Source organism: Syngnathus scovelli, unplaced genomic scaffold, assembly GCF_024217435.2.
Source record: "Syngnathus scovelli strain Florida unplaced genomic scaffold, RoL_Ssco_1.2 HiC_scaffold_44, whole genome shotgun sequence".
Lineage (NCBI taxonomy): Eukaryota > Metazoa > Chordata > Actinopteri > Syngnathiformes > Syngnathidae > Syngnathus > Syngnathus scovelli.
In genome coordinates, this window is record NW_026061538.1 from 102532 (window position 1) to 128862 (window position 26331).

The following is a 26331-nucleotide window of genomic DNA, read 5'->3' on the forward strand; positions in this document are numbered from 1 at the left end:
TGCCTCCCTGCCTGCCTCCCTGCCTGCCTGCCTCCCTGCTTGCCTCCCTCCCGCCCTCCCTCCCTCCCAGTTTCCCCGATGTAGATTTGACATGCGTGTGCCATGACTGTGTCAGCCTACGTCAACAAATGCACCGAGGACGTCAGCACCACTAAGAATATCATCACCCGGGGCAACCAACGACCCTGGATGACTGAGGAGGTACGTCAAACGCTACGAGCGCGGAACTCTGCCTTCAAGTCTGGCGACAAGGAGACACTGAGGACAGCGAGAGCCAACTTGAACCGTGCCATCAGGGTAGCGAAGCGAGACCACAGTCGAAAAATTCAGGATCGTTTCCACGACGCCAACAACACCAGGAGTATGTGGCAAGGCATACGGGCGATTACACAACTCACCCTCCCCCCCCCGGTGGGTGAAGTTGATGCTGACTTTCTAAATGGTCTAAATAACTTCTTTGGGAGGTTCGAGGCACTAAACGGCACTCCAGCAGTTAAAACTGTCCCCCATCAGGAAGAGGAGGTACTCTGCCTTGACTCCGCCGATGTGTTGAAGACCCTGAGGAGAGTCAACCCCCGTAAGGCCCCTGGCCCCGACAACATTCCTGGGCGTGTGTTCAGGGAATGTGCAAGTCAGCTGGCTGGGGTCATCACAGACATTTTCTCGCTGGGCCAAGCCACAGTGCCAGCGTGCTTTAAGACTGCCTCCATCATTCCGGTGCCGAAGAAACCTCAAATCACCTCATTTAATGATTACCGGCCTGTTGCACTGACTCCGGTCATGATGAAGTGCTTCGAAAGGCTGCTTAAAGATCACATCGTTTCCAGACTCCCCCCATTATTTGACCCGTTCCAGTTTGCCGACCGGCAAAACCGCTCCACTCAGGACGCCATCTCCTCCGTTCTTCACCTGAGCCTGGCTCACCTGGAGGAGAAGAACACCCATGTTCGGATGCTGTTCCTGGACTTCAGCTCAGCGTTTAACACCATCATCCCACAGCATCTAGTAGGAAAATTGGAACACCTGGGCTTCAACACCCCCCTTCGCAACTGGCTGCTAGACTTCCTCACCAACAGACCTCAGTCAGTCCGGGTCGGACAGAACACCTCTGATGTCATCACCCTCAGCACAGGCTCCCCTCAGGGCTGCGTCCTGAGCCCCCTGCTGTTCACCCTGATGACACACGACTGCGTCCCCAGGTTCACCACCAATCACATCGTGAAGTTCGCAGACGACACAACGGTGGTGGGGCTCATCAGAGACAACAACGACCTGGACTACAGAGAGGAGGTGGAGCAGCTGGTGGGCTGGTGCAGAGACAACAGCCTGATCCTGAATGTGGAGAAGATGAAGGAGATCATCGTCGACTTCAGGAAAAACCAGCCTCACCACGCTCCACTGATCATCAACAGCTCAGCTGTGGAGGTGGTCAGCAGCACCAAATTCCTGGGGGTCCACATCACAGAAGACCTCACCTGGACTATGAACACTACGGCACTGATCAAGAGGGCACAGAAGCGCTTGTACTTCCTGCGGAGGATGAGGAGAGCCCACCTGCCCCCACCCATCATGAGGACGTTCTACAGGAGCACCATAGAGAGCATTCTGACAAGCTGACTCTCTGTGTGGTGTGGAGGCTGCACCGCCTCCGATTGGAAGAACGTGAGGAGAGTGGTGAGGACAGCAGAGAGGATCATAGGGGCTCCTCTTCCCTCCATTCAGGACATTTCATCTCAGCGCTGCATGTCCCGTGCCCGTAACATCATCAATGACCCATCACACCCCCACCATGGACTGTTCTCCCTGCTGCCCTCTGGGAAGAGGTTTCGCACAATCCGCTGCAGGTCCACCAGGTTCTGCAACAGCTTTTTCCCTGCTGTCATCAGACTGTTGAACATTAGAACTGTTGAGCTCTAAACTGAACTCTGCATCACACATTCACAGAACTGTACTTTATGACACTACGGACCTCTATCTTGCACTATCTCGCACTACCAACTTTACTGAACTTGTGTAAACCCTTTAAATAGAAGTTTAATACATGGTTTAGCATTCCTCTGCACACTCTTGAATACTGTTTTGCCTACTTGCACTATTGCATAATTAGCACTGCTGCACTTTATACTTATTTGTAATATATATATATATACAGTATATGTATATATATATATTTTCATAGGATATGTTACTTCTATTCAACTGCAATATCACTACTTTGTTGTAAGCCGTGTGCAACGAAATTTCGTTTTGTATGCACCATGTGCAGACAAGATGACAATAAAGTTTGTCTAAGTCATGTCAGGTCAGCTGTCTGGAGAGAGAGAGAAGTCAGGACCTGCGGGCGGAGCACCACCGTGCCACCGCCGCCATGACGGAACTCAAAAGCAAACTCCATGAGGAGAAGCAGAAAGAGTTAGCCATTACCAGGGAGACATTACTGCGGCAGCATGAAATGGAGCTGATGAGAGTGATCAAAATCAAAGATGGAGAGATCCAGCGACTGAATGCCTTGGTCCTCAGCCTGAGGGACGGCTCCATGGACAAGGTGATCCGCTCTATCCGTGTCTGACTATCCGCACGCCACGTCGGGCTTCGATGCGGCCGCTACCGTATTGTGTAGCTTGTCCCCAGTAAGCGTCGCGGCGCTCCGTTGCGGTCTCAACGGCCCGGTGTGGCGCAATGTCTGCTCAGGTGAGGAGGGGGGGCGCTTTGCTGGCGGAGGTGGAGGAGACGCGGCGGTGTCGGGAGACCGAGCGGTGTCGCCTCCACCAGGAGCGCGGAAGAAGCCCTGGCAGCGGCCCAGCAGGCCTGGCAGTCCCGAGCGGCCGAGCTCCGATCGGCTCATCACCAGCATCGGGAGGAGCTGAGCCGAACCAAGAGAGACTGCGAGAGGGAGATCCGCCGACTGGTAGGACTGATCAGATGCGCGGTGCGTGGCTATGTTCCAAATTTCGTTGTATACCTGCAGTGCAATGACACCTAAGGCATTCTATTCTATTTCACAAGAAGAAAACGTCCGGTTGCTCGCTTCGCTTTTGTCACAGCAATGGTGTTCTAGTCGATTCAAGATAAAAATTGGCCGGTTGCTCTCTTTGTTTTTGTCACAATTCTGGCAAATGAGTTTGCCCGCCTGCCTGAGCGCTCCCCGTTTGTACATCCAGATGGATGAGATCAAGCTGAAAGACAGAGCGGTTAGTGTTTTGGATAAATCCCTGGGGCCGGCCACGTCCACCGCCTTCAGCTGCAGACTCAGGCTGCCGAGCAGCAGATCGCTGCCCTGAGGGATTCCCAAAGGGCGGGCCTAAACTACCCTGGAAGTGGGGTCAACGGCGCTACTAGCAATCCTCTTCATAGCGTAAGCCACCTCATCACACACTTGCAGTACCCATGACTTAGTTCGTTGCTGTAGGAAGGTAGCACAAAAACAGTTTTGAACTTTGAGCGAGTGGTTGTGTGTGTGTGTTGCGGGGCGTTTTCAGTCTCAGGAGGATCGGGACACGCGAAGGTTTCATCTGAAAATCGCTGAGCTCAGCGCAGTCATCAGGAAACTGGAGGATCGAAACGCCCTGCTTTCTGAAGAGCGCAATGAACTGGTAATTTATTGACGGCACGCTTGAAGGTTTGCGCTACGTTTGATGCGCGCCATCCAGCGAGGCACCCATCGCGCTTGCTTATTAGTTGAGCGGCGCGGCGAGTCGGTCAATCTAATTTCTGTACGACGCCAATCCCTCTCAAGTCACCCTAAGCTCGAGCCGAGTAACTCAATTCGAGGCAAGACTTCGAAGTGACCGCATCGTATTGATGGCTCCCCGCTAATGTTTGAAGTTCTTATTATGTTACGGATATTTTTAGATGTCTTTGTTAAGACCTCAGGGATTCGTTTGTATAGCGCACCCTAGCACTAGTTTTGCCGAAGTAAATGTTGATATGGGTCCGTTCTACTTGGTCGCTCAAGCAGCGAGCCGACCAACTTGTTTATTCGAAAGAGAATCGAATTAATAAAAGTGTGACAATAATAGCATTTAAGGAGAAAATTAATGCACTTTACGTTATTAATTCTAACTTCTTATATGTAGATCTAGCACTTAACTGTCGGCGTGCTTCACCCCACTTGATTGCTTTAAAAAGAATAACAACTTTCTTAAAACGAATAAAAATGTCTTACTCTATTTAGATTTGCCCACTAATTAATTTGGAAGGCAAGTCTATTTTTCGATCGTGTCCTGTTTAACTTTTGACGCGGCCCGACAAAATTAAGAACTGGGCCGCGCCCGACGGACAATCGAAATACTTTTATCCTTCACCAACTCAAATGATCTATTTTAACCATCGTCGTTATTTTATTTAGAGGAAGTAAATTTTCAAACGAATTCACTTTTGACGAAATTCACTCTTCCCTTAAATATCTACGAAAGTTATTTAATTCTCTAACATGTTCGGAGTTACTTTTTACGCGGCCCGTCAAAAGGGGAAACGGGCCTGCGCCCTTCAAATAATTAAATTACTTTCAGTTCTACACCAAACCGATAATCCGATTCAAACTTCCGTTAATTTATTCAGACGAAGCGAACTTTCAAACGGATTGAAATTCACTCGTGTCTCAAATAACTACGAAAGTTATTCAATTCTCTAAAATTGTCTGATGTTACTTTTATTTATTACGGTCCTATGTTATACCATAATAACCCCCCGCACATTAATCAAATTGTCAAATCAACCCCGAACCATCGATTGTACATTCAGTACAAATCAGCGCACAACAAAGTAGATGAATATACACAACACATTTATTGAAGAAACATGAAATAGAATTACAAATCTTAATCACTCCAGAAACCGAACAATTTCACCCACTGATACCCGTGTTAATAAAATCATTCAATCCCAGAACAATTCGATTGCAAAACACAGTTCATGAAAGAGGGAATCAATTTTTAGCCAAGCAAAGAAATCAAGAAGTAAAAATCACATTTGTGCTTCTCCAAACAATTTATGTCACGCCACTATTCTCATAGTGACGGGTCCCTTGATCGAATTGACTAACAATATTGCTTTAAGCTGTTACAGAATACATTTTTAGCCAAGCAAAGAAATCAAAAAGTAAAAATCACATTTGTGCGTCCATGCGTGACTCACAATCCGACACCGTGTTCCTGTTTTATTTCTATTTTAACTTGCTTAGCTTATTTTGGCCCCTTTTTTGGTCTCATGTTTTGGTCTGGCGCCATCTTTTGGACAAATTTGGAATTTCAGCTCTGCCAATTTATTCCTGTGAACAATCCATATTTTACCATTTGCACCATCTCTTCCCCCCATGTTACATGACAGTAGAAATGGGTCACTATCAAAGCAGAGTAGCAGATCTGGAGTCAGCGCTGAAGCAACAAGGACAGGTAAGCTTATCAATGAGCACACCTTTTTCTCAGACTAAATAGCTACATTCTTCAGTCACTCATTCGTCTGGCATTACTGGACCAACCCAACCCCCCCCCCCCCCCCCAACCCCCCCCCCCCCCCCCTGAACGTGGCTGGGAAAATGTGGAGAAAAGCAAATGTCATTTTCCAGTCAACCAAAGAATTTGTGGATGAAAATGACACAACATTCCAAAGCTGTCCACGCGTTTGTCTCTTCTAGAATGTCAAGTGGGTGGAGGAGAAGCAGCTGCTGCGTCAGAGCAATCAGCAGTTGGCCGAAAAGGTGACGGAAAGAAAGGCGCTGGGCGGAGTCGCTTGGCGTCACACCCGTCCGGAAGCCCCGCAGATGAGGTCTGACTGTCTTTTCAGGTCAGGCGGATGGAGGCGGAAGAAGCGCGTCTGAAAGAGCACATCCAGGATATCCGAGACCAAAACGAACTGCTTGAGTTCCGCATCCTGGAGCTGGAGGTGGGAAGACTCGCACAAGCGTGTTGAGGCCAGAGATGTGACGGACGGACGGACGGACGGACGGACGGACGGATGCATGCCTCTGCCTTTCAGGAGAGGGAGTGGCGCTCCCCCGTCTTGAAGTTTCTGCAAGTCCGTTTCCCAGACGGCCTCAGCCCTTTGCAGATCTACTGCGAGGCCGACGGCGTGAGCGTACGTAAGGCGTCCCTCGCAACCCTAACCTTAACCTGAGGTCCCAGAACACCTTACATTGCTCCTTGCGCCTTTCCCCAGGACATCGTCATCAGTGATCTGATGAAGAAGCTGGACATCCTGGGCGATAACGCCGTAAGTGTATGTCGAACTCCTTATGTTCGCACTCCACGAGACTCGGCGGCTCAAATGTGACTTTTGGAAGGCTTTGCGCTGAAAGAACCTTGTTGACGCTGTGCCTTTGGGCTCTTGCAGAATCTCACCAACGAGGAGCAGGTGGTCGTGATTCACGCCAGGACCCTTCCCACCCTAGCCGAGAAGGTAACGCGCACGTCCACGCACGCTCTCGCATTCTGCTTATGTGACAGCAGCCTTTCCTCAGTGGTTAGAATACATCAAAGTGACCAAGTCAGCACTTCAACAGAAGATGTTGGACATTGAAAGTGAGAAGGTAGACAGACACGCGACATCAGCCAAGGGGAACTCGGGGCAATGTGCCCCAACAATTCTGACCTTGAGCTGTGCTAGGATATGTTCTGCAACCAGAAGGGCTACCTGGATGAAGAGTTGGACTTCAGGAAGCGTTCCATGGACCAGGCTCATAAGGTAAGCCGCCCTCAAATCTCCCGCCGGACCACTGATGGACGAGGATTGCGGCCCAGAGGATCATGGAGCTGGAGGCCATGTTGTACGAGGCGCTACCGCAGCGGGACTGCCCCGCCACGGACGGCGAAAAAGCCAGCCACGCTGGCGTGAATGACGTGCTGACGGCGGATCAGAGACAAGAGCTTAGGAGCGCCGTGGACCAATGGAAGCGAGCCCTGATGTGGGAGTTGAGGGAGCGCGACGCTTGCATCCTCCAAGAGAGAATGGATCTGCTGCACAGCGCGCAACAGGTAAGGGCCCAAAGCCAGCCCGGCACTTACTTGCACGCTTACTGGCTTTTGAAGGCTACTTTCCATTTGTCCGTCCTAGAGGAACAAAGAGCTGAAAGAATTCATCGAAGCTCAGAAGAGACAAATCAAACAATTGGAGGAGAAGTTTCTGTTTCTCTTTCTAGTCTTCTCCTTGGCCTTCATTCTGTGGCCCTAACACCAGCTGGTGAGTGAGCTCCAGCGGCACCGCACTCGACACCTCCGATACACTGCCAGCCGGTCTCAGACGTTGGCAGACGCTCCGATGCCGACGTATACCCCCCGCCACGGTGACAGAGGCACCGCGTCACACCGGCGCTCATCCAATCAGAAGGCAGGAAAGGCAAATTCACATGCAGGGCACTCTTGAACCAGAAGAGAGCGCCACAAAAAACGGTTGTTGCCCCAAACGCGCACTAAAAAGGGTCAGAATAACAAGAGTCCCACCGGCCAGCCGGGGCCACCCGTCCATCCATTTCTTCAGGGGGGGAAAAAATTGGAGTCACCGGTGAGTACATTTTGCATTTAGCTCTGCTTTTCTGCTTCTGTCTTCAAGTGTGTGGCATCCTGCGACCAAAGATTCAGCCAACCCCAAAGCGGTTGACCTCAACGTCCCACCACCATTCCTACCAGAGCAGGTGACGTGATGCTTTGGACATCCTTCCGTCTCAGATGCCCAAAAGTACTCTTTGCCACATCTGCGGCAATACGGTGTCTTTTCAAAGGTGCAAATAAATCCAGCGTGGGCGGAACACGCACGTCTTCGGTTTTTCCCGCTTTGTTTGTGTGACAGCTGTTGTGAAAATTTTACACAAATAAAGTTGTATAGTACAGGTTTGGCCAAGCCGCAACTCCCGAACCGCATGCGGCTCTTTTATGTTCATATCAACATTTGTGTGTGTGTGTGTGTGTGTGTGTGTGGGGGGGGGGGGGGGCGTTGTGCGTGTTGGCTTCACTTGAGTTCAATTTAGTATTTTCGTCAAAAGCGCATGTGGTGAAATTCCACAAAGTAGGATGGGCAAACACATTCCAGTAAACTATTAGTGTCAATTGGGCTCTCGAAATGGCAGGGAAAAGATGCACAGCAAAACGAAAATATGTAGATGAACACAGGACGTTTTTATCAGAGTGGGAAAGTTTCTATTTTTTGTTGAACGTGATGGCAAACCATTCTGCCTGATACGTCAGACCTCAGCGCATTTCAAAGATTCAAATCTTCAGCGCCATGCACTCCAGCTCACTCCATGCTAACATTGATCAGGCGTCGAACCCGCAACATCATGCTTAAGAGGTGGACATGCTAACCAGTGCGCCATTATGTCAACGCATAACAACTGTAAGAACTTCCGCCGGAATTCAAATCCGCGGGGAGAGTTAACTTGTTTAAAAGGGAGTGGGCAGAAGAATTATTTAATTTATTTAAATCTATTTGGAGTGTGCGCCATTATGTCAATGCGTAACAACTGTAAGTCTACTAAACAAAACAGCGGTTGCTATATGACGTCTGCCACGTCGTGGTCACGTGACGCGGACGTGACGTCGACGCCTACTTTACATCCCACCGATCACAGGACCCCTCGGCTGCATAACCGCGCCCCCTTCCCAACCAATCGGATTTGCTATACGCGAAAACGACGCCAATGGGCGGGCTCTTCCGCCAGAATTTAAATCCGTGGGCGTGGCTCGCAACAGGAAGTAGGAAAATGGCGATGTTGACAAAGACACAGCGGATGGTAACATACGACTAACGAGAGAAATATTTTTATTTTCTGCTTGCAACTGGACCGTCCAGAGCGTACACGGTAAGTACAACTCATCGTTTTTAAAAAGAAGTACTTTTGTTGCCCTGAAAAGCGAGTGAGTGTGGCGTTTGGGGGGAACGTCGAATTTCGACGATTCTTTCTGGTCAACGGTTGTAAATGATTGCGTTGATTAAAAAAGAAAACTTGATGTAACTCTACTTTTAACTGCCGTTTCAGATAAGCGGGTATTACGTCGCAGTCATGTGCCGCGGATATGACGTAATTGGCTGAACTTCCACCAAAATTCAAATCTGTTGGCGCGATGGCCGTGAGCCACTGAGCAACGACGAATATCAACAGAAATATCTTTATTTTCTGCTTGCAACTGGACCGTCTACAGCGTACACGGTAAGTAACACTCATTGTGTTTAAAGAGATTTACGTTTGTAATAGCAACGTGTAGCTGAGGCGCTAGCAGAAGTGTAGCCGCGTTGCGTTGTACGTGTGAATATTGGTCCAGGCGAAATGTTAATGTTTAATTTCATTCCTTTAGGTTCCACGGTGTTTGTTGGCTGCAAGTTTTCCACTGCAAGAAGAGGCTCGTATCATTGACCAGGAGCGAGCTACAACGGTGAGTAGCCATAACATTTATGTTAAACACTTCCTATTTCATGTCTAACAGTACTTGATTTAACAAATAACCATAAATAAATACAGTGTGGGCACTGAAGTTAACATATGTGATTATACTGCCTAATCTGTCACCGAGTATATTGTTGCAAAGTAATATAAGATCCAAAGTTGTAATTCAGAATAGTTTTCAAAAGAAGGCCATTAGAATTATATACAAGTCTGATTACCCTGAACATAACAACAAGCTATTAATTAAATCACAAATTCTTCAATTCAAAGATTTGGTAGATTATCAGAATAATAATGTCTAACAGTAATTGATTTAACACATCACGGTAAGTAGATTGAGTGTGGGCACTCTCAAGTTAACATATGTGATTATACTGCCTAATCTGTTACAGAGTATGTTGTTGCCAAGTAATGTAGAATAGATCCAAAGTAGTAATCCAGAATAGTTTTGAAAAGGCCATTAGAATAATAAACAAATCTGATTACCTTGAACATAATAGTTAAGTGTTGAATATGTCCTATGAAGTCAAAATTTGGCACCATCATGTGGTGAAATTTGGAATTGCATCACATCCAATTTTGCCTGGGAACAAACAGATTAAATAAATCTTAGACTTAAATAAGCCACTCCTTCTCAAACAAGTAAACTCTGCCCATTTTGCGCAGTAGATGTTCTGTTAATATCTAGTATTTATACAAAGTCATAATTTAAATTGCTTTTAACCTTCATTCATCGCTTAAACCAACATTACTCGCTCTTATTACCAACTTGTATCGATTTAACTGAGCGTTTAATACTTCCTATCAGGTCTCAAGTCAAGATTTGGCAAAATACAATTTCAGCAAATCCAATTTTGCCAGGCAACAAAAAGAGATTAAATAAACTAAATAAGTCTTCTTCCCATTAAATAAATCAGAAAAGTCTGTCTTGCAACCAGTCCTCTTCAAACAAGTAAAGTCTGCCCGTTTTGTGCCGTAGATTTTGTGTCTATGCCTAGTATTTATACAAAATCATAATTTAAACGACTTCATTCCTTCATTCACTTTGGAAATTTGGAATTGCAGCACATCAAATTTTGCCTGGGAAGAAAAGTAGATTAAATAAATTTAATAAGTCTTACTACTTCCCAATAAATAAATTAAATACGTCTTACTTGTTCCCACTCCTTTTCAAAAAAGTAGTTTAAAACGAGGGCCCTTCACTCAACCTTTAACCTCAACACCGCACGTCACATTGTGTTGTATCTGTGAATGTTGGTTGTGGCCAAATGATAGTTTTCTTTCATTCGTTTAGGTTCCACGGTGTTTGTTGGCTATATGTTTTCCACTGTCAGAAGGATGAAAATACAAAGTACAACGCTTGGACGTGGGCGACGACGTCACCGGTGAGTCCTTCCTTCCTATTTATTTACCTTCTAGGTGCTAGGTGCCGCACTGAACAACATTATGCCGCACTGAACAACATTATGCCGCACTGAACAACACCATGCCGCACTGAACAACACCATGCCGCACTGAACAACATTATGCCGCACTGAACAACACCATCCCGCACTGAACAACACCATCCCGCACTGAACAACACCATCCCGCACTGAACAACACCATGCCGCACTGAAAAACACCATGCCGCACTGAACAACACCATGCCGCACTGAACAACACCATGCCGCACTGAACAACACCATGCCGCACTGAACAACACCATGCCGCACTGAACAACACCATGCCGCACTGAACAACACCATGCCGCACTGAACAACACCATCCCGCACTGAACAACATTATGCCGCACTGAACAACATTATGCCGCACTGAACAACATTATGCCGCACTGAAAAACACCATGCCGCACTGAACAACACCATGCCGCACTGAACAACACCATCCCGCACTGAACAACACCATCCCGCACTGAACAACACCATCCCGCACTGAACAACACCATGCCGCACTGAACAACACCATGCCAAACTGAACAACACCATCCCGCACTGAACAACACCATCCCGCACTGAACAACACCATCCCGCACTGAACAACACCATCCCGCACTGAACAACACCATTCCGCACTGAACAACACCATGCCGCACTGAACTACACCATGCCGCACTGAACTACACCATGCCGCACTGAACAACATTATGCCCCACTGAACAACAATATACCGCACTGAACAACATTATGCCGCACTGAACAACATTATGCCGCACTGAACAACACCATGCCGCACTGAACAACATTATGCCGCACTGAACAACATTATGCCGCACTGAACACCATGCCGCACTGAACAACACCATCCCGCACTGAACAACACCATGCCGCACTGAACAACACCATGCCGCACTGAACAACACCATGCCGCACTGAACAACACCATGCCGCACTGAACAACACCATGCCGCACTGAACAACACCATGCCGCACTGAACAACACCATGCCGCACTGAACAACACCATCCCGCACTGAACAACACCATGCCGCACTGAACAACATTATGCCGCACTGAACAACATTATGCCGCACTGAACAACATCATGCCGCACTGAACAACATCATGTCGCACTGAACAACACCATGCCGCACTGAACAACACCATGCCGCACTGAACCACACCATCCCGCACTGAACAACACCATGCCGCACTGAACTACACCATGCCGCACTGAACAACACCATGCCGCACTGAACTACACCATGCCGCACTGAACAACACCATGCCGCACTGAACAACACCATGCCGCACTGAACAACACCATGCCGCACTGAACAACACCATGCCGCACTGAACAACACCATGCCGCACTGAACAACACCATGCCGCACTGAACAACACCATGCCGCACTGAACAACACCATGCCGCACTGAACAACACCATGCAGCACTTAACAACACCATGCAGTACTGAACAACATTATACCGCACTGAACAACATTATGCCGCACTGAACAACACCATGCCGCACTGAACAACATTATGCCGCACTGAACAACATTATGCCGCACTGAACACCATGCCGCACTGAACAACACCATCCCGCACTGAACAACACCATCCCGCACTGAACAACACCATGCCGCACTGAACAACACCATGCCGCACTGAACAACACCATGCCGCACTGAACAACACCATCCCGCACTGAAAAACACCATGCCGCACTGAAAAACACCATGCCGCACTGAACAACACCATGCCGCACTGAACAACACCATGCCGCACTGAACAACACCATGCCGCACTGAACAACACCATGCCGCACTGAACAACACCATGCCGCACTGAACAACACCATCCCGCACTGAACAACATTATGCCGCACTGAACAACATTATGCCGCACTGAACAACATTATGCCGCACTGAAAAACACCATGCCGCACTGAACAACACCATGCCGCACTGAACAACACCATGCCGCACTGAACAACACCATGCCGCACTGAACAACACCATGCCGCACTGAACAACACCATGCCGCACTGAACAACACCATGCCGCACTGAACAACACCATGCCGCACTGAACAACACCATGCCGCACTGAACAACACCATGCCGCACTGAACAACACCATGCCGCACTGAACAGCACCATGCCGCACTGAACAGCACCATGCCGCACTGAACAGCACCATGCCGCACTGAACAACACCATGCCGCACTGAACAACATTACGCCGCACTGAACAACATTACGCCGCACTGAACAACACCATGCTGCACTTAACACCATGCCGCACTGAACAACACCATGCCGCACTGAACAACACCATTCCGCACTGAACAACACCATGCTGCACTGAACAACACGACGCCGCACTGAACAACACCATGCCGCACTGAACAACACCATGCCGCACTGAACAACACCATGCCGCACTGAACAACACCATGCCGCATTGAACAACACCATGCCGCATTGAACAACACCATGCCGCACTGAACAACACCATGCTGCACTGAACAACACCATGCTGCACTGAACAACACGATCCTGCATTGAACAACACCATGCCGCACTGAACAACACCATGCCGCACTGAACAACACCATGCCGCACTGAAAAACACCATGCCGCACTGAACAACACTATGCCGCACTGAACAACATTATGCCGCACTGAACAACACCATGCCGCACTGAACAACACCATGCCGCACTGAACAACACCATGCCGCACTGAACAACACCATGCCGCACTGAACAACACCATGCCGCACTGAACAACACCATCCCGCACTGAACAACACCATCCCGCACTGAACAACACCATCCCGCACTGAACAACACCATGCCGCACTGAACAACACCATGCCGCACTGAACAACACCATGCCAAACTGAACAACACCATCCCGCACTGAACAACACCATCCCGCACTGAACAACACCATCCCGCACTGAACAACACCATCCCGCACTGAACAACACCATTCCGCACTGAACAACACCATGCCGCACTGAACTACACCATGCCGCACTAAACTACACCATGCCGCACTGAACAACATTATGCCCCACTGAACAACAATATACAGCACTGAACAACATTATGCCGCACTGAACAACATTATGCCGCACTGAACAACACCATGCCGCACTGAACAACATTATGCCGCACTGAACAACATTATGCCGCACTGAACACCATGCCGCACTGAACAACACCATCCCGCACTGAACAACACCATGCCGCACTGAACAACACCATGCCGCACTGAACAACACCATGCCGCACTGAACAACACCATGCCGCACTGAACAACACCATGCCGCACTGAACAACACCATGCCGCACTGAACAACACCATGCCGCACTGAACAACACCATGCCGCAATGAACAACACCATGCCGCACTGAACAACATTATGCCGCACTGAACAACATTATGCCGCACTGAACATTATGCCACACTGAACAACATTATGCCGCACTGAACAACATTATGCCGCACTGAACAACACCATGCCGCACTGAACAACACCATGCCGCACTGAACAACACCATGCCGCACTGAACAACACCATGCCGCACTGAACAACACAATCCCGCATTGAACAACACCATGCCGCACTGAACAACACCATCCTGCACTGAACAACACCATCCCGCACTGAACAACACCATGCCGCACTGAACAACATTATGGCGCACTGAACAACATTATGCCGCACTGAACAACACCATGCCGCACTGAACAACACCATGCCGCACTGAACAACACCATCCCGCACTGAACAACACCATGCCGCACTGAGCAACACCATGCCGCACTGAGCAACACCATGCCGCACTGAACAACACCATGCCGCACTGAACAACACCATTCCGCACTGAACAACACCATGCCGCACTGAACAACATTACGCTGCACTGAACAACACCATGCCGCACTGAACAACACCATGCCGCACTGAACAACACCATGCCGCATTGAACAACACCATGCCGCATTGAACAACCCCATGCCGCACTGAACAACACCATCCTGCACTGAACAACACCATGCCGCATTGAACAACACCATGCCGCACTGAACAACACCATCCTGCACTGAACAACACCATGCCGCACTGAACAACACCATGCCGCACTGAACAACATTATGCCGCACTGAACAACACCATGCCGCACTGAACAACACCATGCCGCACTGAACAACACCATGCCGCACTGAACAACACCATGCCGCACTGAACAACACCATCCCGCACTGAACAACACCATGCCGCACTGAGCAACACCATGCCGCACTGAACAACACCATCCCGCACTGAACAACACCATCCCGCATTGAACAACACCATCCTGCACTGAACAACACCATGCCGCACTGAACAACACCATGCCGCACTGAACAACACCATTCCGCACTGAACAACACCATGCCGCACTGAACAACACCATCCTGCACTGAACAACACCATCCCGCACTGAACAACACCATGCCGCATTGAACAACACCATCCCGCACTGAACAACACCATCCTGCACTGAACAACACCATCCTGCACTGAACAACACCATGCCGCACTGAACAACACCATGCCGCACTGAACAACACCATGCCGCACTGAACAACATTATGCCGCACTGAACAACATTATGTCGCACTGAACAACACCATGCCGCACTGAACAACACCATGCTGCACTGAACAACATTATGCCGCACTGAAAAACACCATGCCGCACTGAACAACACCATCCCGCACTGAACAACACCATGCCGCATTGAACAACACCATGCCGCACTGAACAACACCATGCTGCACTGAACAACACCATGCTGCACTGAACAACACGATCCTGCATTGAACAACACCATGCCGCACTGAACAACACCATCCTGCACTGAACAACACCATCCTGCACTGAACAACACCACCCCGTACTGAACAACACGATCCCGCATTGAACAACACCATCCCACACTGAACAACACCATGCCGCACTGAACAACACCATTCCGCACTGAACAACACCATGCCGCACTGAACAACACCATGCCGCACTGAACAACACCATGCCGCACTGAACAACACCATGCCGCATTGAACAACACCATGCCGCACTGAACAACACCATCCTGCACTGAACAACACCATCCCGCACTGAACAACACCATGCCGCATTGAACAACACCATGCCGCACTGAACAACACCATCCTGCACTGAACAACACCATCCCGCACTGAACAACACCATGCCGCACTGAACAACATTATGGCTTACTGAACAACATTATGCCGCACTGAACAACACCATGCCGCACTGAACAACACCATGCCGCACTGAACAACACCATGCCGCACTGAACAACATTATGCCGCACTGAACAACATTATGCCGCACTGAACAACACCATGCCGCACTGAACAACACCATGCCGCACTGAACAACACCATGCCGCACTGAACAACACCATGCCGCACTGAACAACATTATGCCGCACTGAACAACATTATGCCGCACTGAACAACACCATGCCGCACTGAACAACACCATGCCGCACTGAACAACACCATGCCGCACTGAACAACACCATGCCGCACTGAACAACACGACGTCGCACTGAACAACACGACGCCGCACAGAACAACACGACGCCGCACAGAATAACACAATACCGCACAGAACAACACAATACCGCACAAACAGTTTTAGATAATATTACGTCGCAGTCATGTGACGCGGACATGACGTCAATAGGCGGAACTCACGGCAAAATTATAATCCGTGGGCGTGGCTTGCAACAGGAAGTAGGAAAGCGGCAATTCTGGCAAACAAGACACAGCGGTTAGTAACACGATGACTTACAAGGCAAATATTTTTGTTTTCAGCTTGCAACTTGACCGTCTAGAGCGTACAAGGTAATTACAACTGTTTTTTTTTAGCCCTGAAAAGCGAGGGAGTGTGGCGTTTGGGAGGAATGTCGAACTCGGCGTCTGCTTCCAGCCACAGACGCCAAATTTCGACGATTATTTCGACTGGTCAACGGTTGTAAATTATTGCGTTGACTAAAAACTTTATTTAACTCTACTCTTAACTTTGCCGTTTCAGATATGCGGGTATTACACCGCGGAAATGACGTCAATAGGCTGAACTCTCGCCAAAATTCAAATCTGTGGGCGCAATGGCCTTGAGCGAGACACCGGATACAAACACGACGATTATCAACAGAAATATCTTTATTTTCTGCTTGCAAGTGGACCGTCTAGAGCGTACACGGTAAGTACAACTCATTGTGTTTAAAAAGATTTACGTTTGTGTAGTTTGCGTTGCGTTGTATCTGTGAATGTTGGTTTAGGCTAAATGTTAATGTTTAATTTCATTCCTTTAGGTTCCACGGTGTTTGTTGGCTGTATGTTTTCCACTGCAAGAAGAGGCTCGTATCATTGACCAGCAGGAGCTACAATGGTGAGTACCCCTTTCGTCTTCCATTTATGTTAAACACTTCCTATTTCATGTCTAACAGTACTCGATTTAACAAATAACCATAAATAAATACAGTGTGGGCAGTCACGTTAACATATGTGATTATCCTGCCTAATATGTTTATCACAAATATGTCACTAATCACTAATATGTTTATTTGTTTATCACAACACCTTTGGACCTTCAGCAATCGATTATTTCCCTTCATCTACATAGAGACAGAACGATGGTGTCTTAAACATCTCATTCATTTCACCAAATAACTTCACGCAGGTGGATAACGGCCGTCTCGGTCACGCTATGTTGCGTGATGCAGTTTTGAAGAACCAAATGCATTTATTCAATGAATAAGTCAAGCTAGTTCTATGTTTATGATGTTGTAAGTTACGGTACCGATTGAAGTTGAGTTCGAAGCCAGTGGAAAACAGCGCTGCGTTTGTGCTCTCCAGGTACAAATGTTGTGATCTCTGACTGACGACCGGGCGAGACTCGAGTAAGAGATGTCCAAACGAGCTCCGGCAGGGCGGGCCAAGGCGGAGCGAACGGACGCCCTTCAGGCCGCCAATGACGAGCTGAGAACCAAACTGATGGACGTCCAGTTAGAACTTCAGCAGGAGAAGAACAAGGTGAAAACCTCAACAGACAGACACTGCCTGCCTCCCTGCCTGCCTCCCTGCCTGCCTCCCTGCCTGCCTCCCTCCCTCCCAGTTTTCCCGATGTAGATTAGACATGCGTGTGCCATGACTGTGTCAGCCTACATCAACAAATGCACCGAGGACGTCAGCACCACTAAGAATATCATCACCCGGGGCAACCAACGACCCTGGATGACTGAGGAGGTACGTCAAACGCTACGAGCGCGGAACTCTGCCTTCAAGTCTGGCGACAAGGAGACACTGAGGACAGCGAGAGCCAACTTGAACCGTGCCATCAGAATAGCGAAGCGAGACCGCAGTCGAAAATTTCAGGATCGTTTCCACGACGTCAAAAACATCAGGAGTATGTGGCAAGGCATACGGGCGATTACAGACGACAACTCACCCTCCCCCCCCCCGGTGGGTGTAGTTGATGCTGACTTTCTAAATGGTCTAAATAACTTCTTTGGGAGGTTCGAGGCACTAAACGGCACTCCAGCAGTTAAAACTGTCCCCCATCAGGAAGAGGAGGTACTCTGCCTTGACTCCGCCGATGTGTTGAAGACCCTGAGGAGAGTCAACCCCTGTAAGGCCCCTGGCCCGGACAACATTCCTGGGTGTGTGTTCAGGGAATGTGCAAGTCATCTGGCTGGGGTCATCACAGACATTTTTAACACCTCGCTGGGCCAAGCCACAGTGCCGGCGTGCTTTAAGACTGCCTCCATCATTCCGGTGCCGAAGAAACCTCAAATCACTTCATTTAATGATTACCGGCCTGTTGCACTGACTCCGGTTATGATGAAGTGCTTCGAAAGGCTGCTTAAAGGTCACATCGTTTCCAGACTCCCCCTATTATTTGACCCGTTCCAGTTTGCCGACCGGCAAAACCGCTCCACTCAGGAAGCCATCTCCTCCGTTCTTCACCTGAGCCTGGCTCACCTGGAGGAGAAGAACACCCATGTGCGGAGGCTGTTCCTGGACTTCAGCTCAGCGTTTAACACCATCATCCCACAGCATCTGGTAGGAAAATTGGAACACCTGGGCTTCAACACCCCCCTTCGCAACTGGCTGCTAGACTTCCTCACCAACAGACCTCAGTCAGTCCGGGTCGGACAGAACACCTCTGATGTCATCACCCTCAGCACAGGCTCCCTTCAGGGCTGCGTCCTGAGCCCCCTGCTGTGCACCCTGATGACACACGACTGCGTCCTCAGGTTCACCACCAATCACATCGTGAAGTCAGCAGACGACACAACGGTGGTGGGGCTCATCAGAGACAACAACGACCTGGACTACAGAGAGGAGGTGGAGCAGCTGGTGGGCTGGTGCAGAGAAAACAGCCTGATCCTGAATGAGGAGAAGATGAAGGAGATCATCGTCGACTTCAGGAAAAAACAGCCTCACCACGCTCCACTGATCATCAACAGCTCAGCTGTGGAGGTGGTCAGCAGCACCAAATTCCTGGGGGTCCACATCACAGAAGACCTCACCTGGACTATGAACACTACGGCACTGGTCAAGAGGGCACAGAAGCGCTTGTACTTCCTGCGGAGGATGAGGAGAGCCCACCTGCCCCCACCCATCATGAGGACGTTCTACAGGAGCACCATAGAGAGCATTCTGACAAGCTGTCTCTCTGTGTGGTGTGGAGGCTGCACCGCCTCCGATTGGAAGAACGTGAGGAGAGTGGTGAGGACAGCAGAGAGGATCATAGGGGCTCCTCTTCCCTCCATTCAGGACATTTCATCTCAGCGCTGCATGTCCCGTGCCCGTAACATCATCAATGACCCATCACACCCCCACCATGGACTGTTCTCCCTGCTGCCCTCTGGGAAGAGGTTTGCAGCATCCGCTGCAGGTCCACCAGGTTCTGCAACAGCTTTTTCCCTGCTGTCATCAGACTGTTGAACACTAGAACTGTTGAGCTCTAAACTGAACTCTGCATCACACATTCACAGAACTGTACTTTATGACACTACGGACCTCTATCTTGCACTATCTCGCACTACCAACTTTACTGAACTTGTATAAACCCTTTAAATAGAAGTTTAATACATGGTTTAGCATTCCTCTGCACACTCTTGAATACTGTTTTGCCTACTTGCACTATTGCATAATTATCACTGCTGCACTTTATACTTATTTTTAATATATATATATATATATATATATATATATATATAGTATATGTATATATATACATTTTCATAGGATATGTTACTTCTATTCAACTGCAATATCACTACTTTGTTGTAAGACGTATGCAACGGAATTTCGTTTTGTATGCACCATGTGCAGACAAGATGACAATAAAGTTTGTCTAAGTCTAAGTCATGTCAGGTCAGCTGTCTGGAGAGAGAGAGAAGTCAGGACCTGCGGGCGGAGCACCACCGTGCCACCGCCGCCATGACGGAACTCAAAAGCAAACTCCATGAGGAGAAGCAGAAAGAGTTAGCCATTACCAGGGAGACATTACTGCGGCAGCATGAAATGGAGCTGATGAGAGTGATCAAAATCAAAGATGGAGAGATCCAGCGACTGAATGCCTTGGTCCTCAGCCTGAGGGACGGCTCCATGGACAAGGTGATCCGCTCTATCCGTGTCTGACTATCCGCACGCCACGTCGGGCTTCGATGCGGCCGCTACCGTATTGTGTAGCTTGTCCCCAGTAAGCGTCGCGGCGCTCCGTTGCGGTCTCAACGGCCCGGTGTGGCGCAATGTCTGCTCAGGTGAGGAGGGGGGGCGCTTTGCTGGCGGAGGTGGAGGAGACGCGGCGGTGTCGGGAGACCGAGCGGTGTCGCCTCCACCAGGAGCGCGGAAGAAGCCCTGGCAGCGGCCCAGCAGGCCTGGCAGTCCCGAGCGGCCGAGCTCCGATCGGCTCATCACCAGCATCGGGAGGAGCTGAGCCGAACCAAGAGAGACTGCGAGAGGGAGATCCGCCGACTGGTAGGACTGATCAGATGCGCGGTGCGTGGCTATGTTCCCAATTTCGTTGTATACCTGCAGTGTAATGACACCTAAGGCATTCTATTCTATTCTATTTCACAAGAAGAAAATGTCCGGTTGCTCGCTTCGCTTTTGTCACAGCAAAGGTGTTCTAGTCGATTCAAGAAAAAAATTGGCCGGTTGCTCTCTTTGTTTTTGTCACAATTCTGGCAAATGAGTTTGCCCGCCTGCCTGAGCGCTCCCCGTTTGTACATCCAGACGGATGAGATCAAGCTGAAAGACAGAGCGGTTAGTGTTTTGGATGAAGCCTTGGGGCCGGCCACGTCCACCGCCTTCAGCTGCAGACTCAGGCTGCCGAGCAGCAGATCGCTGCCCTGAGGGATTCCCAAAGGGCGGGCCTAAACTACCCTGGAAGTGGGGTCAACGCCGCTACTAGCAATCCTCTTCATTGCATAAGCCACCTCATCACACACTTGCAGTACGCATGACTTAGTTCGTTGCTGGAGGAAGGTAGCACAAAAACAGTTTTGAACTTTGAACGAGTGCTTGTGTGTGTGTGTTGCGGGGCGTTTTCAGTCTCAGGAGGATCGGGACACGCGACGGTTTCATCTGAAAATCGCTGAGCTCAGCGCAGTCATCAGGAAACTGGAGGATCGAAACGCCCTGCTTTCTGAAGAGCGCAATGAACTGGTAATTTATTGACGGCACGCTTGAAGGTTTGCGCTACGTTTGATGCGCGCCATCCAGCGAGGCACCCATTGCGCTTGCTTATTAGTTGAGCGGCGCGGCGAGTCGGTTGCCTGGTAGATGTCTTTTATTGGGAGCCAAAGCCACGATTCCGTTCAAACCGATGCAAAAGGAATGGATACGTTCTGGCCCGCGTGTTGTGCGTCTTTCACATCCCGCACTTCATGCTTGCAGCTAAAGCGACTGAGAGAAACAGAAAGCCAGTTTCTGCCACTCCTGTACAAAAACAAACGCCTGAGCAGGAAGAATGAAGAACTCTCGCTGGTGCTGTGTCGCCTTGAAAACAAAGTGCGCTTTGTCACCCAGGAGAACGAGGAGATGGCAAGCTTGGTAAGTCGACGCGGACAACGGCGGCGTGCCAACAGAGTCCACTGCATTTGTGTTCCACAGAGAAGGCCTAGTTCGCTCAATGACCTGGACCGCGGTTGCGGCCAGCAGGACGGTGAAATGGAGTTCCTTCAAGTTGTGGAGCAGCGGCACATCATCGACGACTTGTCCAAGGTCTTCAGGCAGGCGACTCGGTGCACGTACGGCAGCGCCGCTGTCGCCAGGAAACCTTTTCCGTCCAAAGCTTGGCCGGCGGCCGCCATCCAAAAAATTGGCCCCTTAAATTCCGACCTTTCAAGCAGGAGCATTGTGCGCACGCGTTTGAACACGCTTTAGACTTGTTTTGCCGTTTTCAGCAGCTCAAAGCTCCCGTTTTGTCAGCGCCTTTGCCACTCGCTGTGCGCTGAAAACGACGGACTTGCCCGGCTGCTCAGCCCGTCAACCATGAGCCGCGAGCGCGACGTCATTGTCCGTAGGCAGCTAGTGGCAAAATGCACCCTGTTAGAGTTGCGCTCGCTCCAACTTATTTTGCAAGAACCACACGGGAGACAAGTAAGTTCTTTTGGACACCTGCAGGTGGAGAGTCCATCCGTTGTACGAATGAAGTCTGACTCTCGGCTCCTGCACGAGCATTTTAATTAAGAGAAACAGGGTGGGTGTAAGAGTGGATTGAATAGAGGAAGCCCTTGACCTCTAGTGTTTTACGACTTTGTGTAGGAAGGGATAAGCGATAGGGATAAATAAGGGATAAATAATATTATTTATTACAGGTCGCAGTCAAAGTCAAAGCAACACAATGATACGATAAAGATAATCTGGAAAACCCTGACACACCCTGTAGTTGTCACTTTTGGAAAAGACGAGCGTCCCTCCAATCATCGCCGGTGACGTGTTTTTCAGGCTCTGGAGACAGGAGCTCATGTCAGAAATGTCATTGTGAGTCGCGTTTGTTTCTGCGCCGGAGCCGTTCGTTCCCTTTGCATCCAAAGAATCTCAAAGGCGGATTATTTGTGTCGACAGGAGAGAGATTTGCTGCTACGATACCGACGTCGAGAATCTCTGAGGAGGAACAAAGCGTGAGGTCCTGCAAGGTGAGTCTGTTTGTTTGCGGCTGCTTGGTGTTGCGCAAGATGAAATGGCCTTTTTCTCGCTATCGTTCCTCTCGTCGATTCATCGTGAGGTGTCGCTTCAGTTTGTTCAGAGAGATGTTTGCTTCCGCGCCCGCAGGTCATCGAAACATTTTACGGCTACGACGAAGACGTGTTGGTGGACCCGGACGGATCGTCCTTGTCTTTTCACACCGACAGAACCCCCGACACGGAACCCGAAGAGGTAGCCCGCCATTTCTGCCAGCGTATTGGCACCAAACATTCCTCTTCAGCCTGGAATCGGACTCGTCTTTGCGTCGCGGGTGCTTTGTCGCCGGTCTGACTGATTCTGGTACTAGTGCTGTGTTGCATTGGTGTGTGCATGAAGAGGCGGAGCTTCGCTACCGCCAGCTGACGCAAGAATATCAAGCGCTGCAACGAGCCTACGCTCTGCTAGCCCAGACCAGCGAAGGGGACTACGACGCCGAGAAGGAGATCAAGGTGGCGCCCCTTCCCGCAACCCCCGGCCGGGTCGCAGCCTCCCCGTTCTCACCCAGCCTCGGGTGTTCTCTGGTCTGAAAGGAGGAGGAGGAGCCTCCCTCCTCCTCCTTTCAGACCAGAGAAAAGCTGATGGTAGAAATGGGTCACTATCAAAGCAGAGTAGCAGATCTGGAGTCAGCGCTGAAGCAACAAGGACAGGTAAGCTCATCAATGAGCACACCTTTTTCTCAGACAAAATAGCTACATTCTTCAGTCACTCATTCGTCTGGCATTACTGGACCAACCCCCCCCCCCCGAACGTGGCTGGGAAAATGCGGAGAAAAGCAAATGTCATTTTCCAGTCAACCAAAGAATTTGTGGATGAAAATGACACAACATTCCAAAGCTGTCCACGCGTTTGTCTCTTCTAGAATGTCAAGTGGGTGGAGGAGAAGCAGCTGCTGCGTCAGAGCAATCAGCAGTTGGCCGAAAAGGTGACGGAAAGAAAGGCGCTGGGCGGAGTCGCTTGGCGTCACACCCGTCGGGAAGCCCCGCAGATGAGGTCTGACTGTCTTTTCAGGTCAGGCGGATGGAGGCGGAAGAAGCGCGTCTGAAAGAGCACATCCAGGATATCCGAGACCAAAACGAACTGCTTGAGTTCCGCATCCTGGAGCTGGAGGTGGGAAGACTCGCACAAGCGTGTTGAGGCCAGAGATGTGACGGACGGACGGACGGACGGACGGACGGACGGACGGACGGACGGACGCATGCCTCTGCCTTTCAGGAGAGGGAGTGGCGCTCCCCCGTCTTGAAGTTTCTGCAAGTCCGTTTCCCAGACGGCCTCAGCCCTTTGCAGATCTACTGCGAGGCCGAGGGCGTGAGCGTACGTAAGGCGTCCCTCGCAACCCTAACCTTAACCCGAGGTCCCAGAACACCTTACATTGCTCCTTGCGCCTTTCCCCCGGACATCGTCATCAGTGATCTGATGAAGAAGCTGGACATCCTGGGCTATAACGCCGTAAGTGTATGTCGAACTCCTTATGTTCGCACTCCACGAGACTCGGCGGCTCAAATGTGACTTTTGGAAGGCTTTGCGCTGAAAGAAGCTTGTTGACGCTGTGCCTTTGGGCTCTTGCAGAATCTCACCAACGAGGAGCAGGTGGTCGTGATTCACGCCAGGACCCTTCTCACCCTAGCCGAGAAGGTAACGCGCACGTCCACGCACGCTCTCGCATTCTGCTTATGTGACAGCAGCCTTTCCTCAGTGGTTAGAATACATCAAAGTGACCAAGTCAGCACTTCAACAGAAGATGTTGGACATTGAAAGTGAGAAGGTAGACAGACACGCGACATCAGCCAAGGGGAACTCCGGCAATGTGCCCCAACAATTCTGACCTTGAGCTGTGCTAGGATATGTTCTGCAAGCAGAAGGGCTACCTGGATGAAGAGTTGGACTTCAGGAAGTGTTCCATGGACCAGGCTCATAAGGTAAGCCGCCCTCAAATCTCCCGCCGGACCACTGATGGACGAGGATTGCGGCCCAGAGGATCCTGGAGCTGGAGGCCATGTTGTACGAGGCGCTACCGCAGCGGGACTGCCCCGCCACGGACGGCGAAAAAGCCAGCCACGCTGGCGTGAATGACGTGCTGACGGCGGATCAGAGAGAAGAGCTTAGGAGCGCCGTGGACCAATGGAAGCGAGCCCTGATGTGCGAGTTGAGGGAGCGCGACGCTTGCATCCTCCAAGAGAGAATGGATCTGCTGCACAGCGCGCAACAGGTAAGGGCCCAAAGCCAGCCCGGCACTTACTTGCACGCTTACTGGCTTTTAAATGCCACTTTCCATTTGTCCGTCCTAGAGGAACAAAGAGCTGAAAGAATTCATCGAAGCTCAGAAGAGACAAATCAAACAATTGGAGGAGAAGTTTCTGTTTCTCTTTCTATTCTTCTCCTTGGCCTTCATTCTGTGGCCCTAACACCAGCTGGTGAGTGAGCTCCAGCGGCACCGCACTCGACACCTCCGATACACTGCCAGCCGGTCTCAGACGTTGGCAGACGCTCCGATGCCAACGTATACCCCCCGCCACGGTGACAAAGGCACCGCGTCACACCGGCGCTCATCCAATCAGAAGGCAGGAAAAGCAAATTCACATGCAGGGCACTTTTGAACCAGAAGAGAGCGCCACAAAAAACGGTTGTTGCCCCAAACGCGCACTAAAAAGGGTCAGAATAACAAGAGTCCCACTGGCCAGCCGGGGCCACCCGTCCAGCTGTTTCTTCAGGGGGGAAAAAAATTGGAGTCACCGGTGAGTACATTTTGCATTTAGCTCTGCTTTTCTGCTTCTGTCTTCAAGTGTGTGGCATCCTGCGATCAAAGATTCAGCCAACCCCAAAGCGGTTGACCTCAACGTCCCACCACCATGCCTACCAGAGCAGGTGACGTGATGCTTTGGACATCCTTCCGTCTCAGATGCCCAAAAGTACTCTTTGCCACATCTGCGGCAATACGGTGTCTTTTCAAAGGTGCAAATAAATCCAGCGTGGGCGGAACACGCACGTCTTCGGTTTTTCCCGCTTTGTTTGTGTGACAGCTGTTGTGAAAATTTTATACAAATAAAGTTGTATAGTACAGGTTTGGCCAAGCCGCAACTCCCGAACCGCATGCGGCTCTTTTATGTTCATATCAACATTTGTGTGTGTGTGTGTGTGTGTGTGTGTGTGTGGGGGGGGGGGGGGGTTGTGCGTGTTGGCTTCACTTGAGTTCAATTTGGTATTTTGGTCAAAAGCGCATGTG

The 26331-nt window shown here is 50.0% G+C and overlaps 2 protein-coding genes and 1 long non-coding RNA gene across 3 annotated transcripts; all 3 read left to right on the forward strand.

Annotated features, from left to right (window-relative positions):
- The first annotated feature begins 6485 nt into the window (after positions 1 to 6485).
- LOC137840039 (janus kinase and microtubule-interacting protein 3-like) lies at positions 6486 to 7751 on the forward strand. Its single transcript, XM_068649837.1, has 3 exons — positions 6486 to 6971; positions 7051 to 7176; positions 7546 to 7751. Exons 1-2 carry the CDS (start codon positions 6744 to 6746, stop codon positions 7165 to 7167), a joined length of 345 nt encoding a protein of 114 aa, XP_068505938.1. The 5' UTR covers positions 6486 to 6743; the 3' UTR covers positions 7168 to 7176; positions 7546 to 7751.
- A 934-nt stretch (positions 7752 to 8685) lies between these two features.
- LOC137840030 (uncharacterized) lies at positions 8686 to 17097 on the forward strand. The gene is made up of 6 exons (XR_011086421.1): positions 8686 to 8791; positions 8969 to 9139; positions 9285 to 9362; positions 10668 to 10758; positions 16722 to 16751; positions 16942 to 17097. It is a non-coding gene; the product is annotated as an uncharacterized lncRNA (long non-coding RNA).
- A 719-nt stretch (positions 17098 to 17816) lies between these two features.
- On the forward strand, positions 17817 to 26259 carry LOC125968098 (janus kinase and microtubule-interacting protein 3-like). Its single transcript, XM_068649836.1, has 14 exons — positions 17817 to 17942; positions 20292 to 20531; positions 23456 to 23560; positions 23675 to 23758; positions 23971 to 24033; positions 24120 to 24218; positions 24324 to 24421; positions 24503 to 24557; positions 24678 to 24743; positions 24805 to 24873; positions 24950 to 25027; positions 25084 to 25317; positions 25397 to 25522; positions 25892 to 26259. The coding sequence occupies exons 1-13, from the start codon at positions 17817 to 17819 to the stop codon at positions 25511 to 25513; spliced, it is 1434 nt and encodes a 477-aa protein (XP_068505937.1). The 3' UTR covers positions 25514 to 25522; positions 25892 to 26259.
- The last annotated feature ends 72 nt before the right edge of the window (positions 26260 to 26331 follow it).

What these genes read in the sequence shown, in the direction of transcription:
- LOC125968098 (XM_068649836.1), top strand. Translation starts at nt 17,817, where the DNA reads ATGTCCAAACGAGCTCCGGCAGGGCGGGCCAAGGCGGAGCGAACGGAC. An exon ending in TGCGAGGCCGAGGGCGTGAG is followed by an intron (nt 24,422 to 24,502) that starts CGTACGTAAGGC and finishes CGCCTTTCCCCC; the next exon opens with GGACATCGTCATCAGTGATC. An exon ending in TGCTGCACAGCGCGCAACAG is followed by an intron (nt 25,318 to 25,396) that starts GTAAGGGCCCAA and finishes TGTCCGTCCTAG; the next exon opens with AGGAACAAAGAGCTGAAAGA.
- LOC137840039 (XM_068649837.1), top strand. Translation starts at nt 6,744, where the DNA reads ATGGAGCTGGAGGCCATGTTGTACGAGGCGCTACCGCAGCGGGACTGC. An exon ending in TGCTGCACAGCGCGCAACAG is followed by an intron (nt 6,972 to 7,050) that starts GTAAGGGCCCAA and finishes TGTCCGTCCTAG; the next exon opens with AGGAACAAAGAGCTGAAAGA.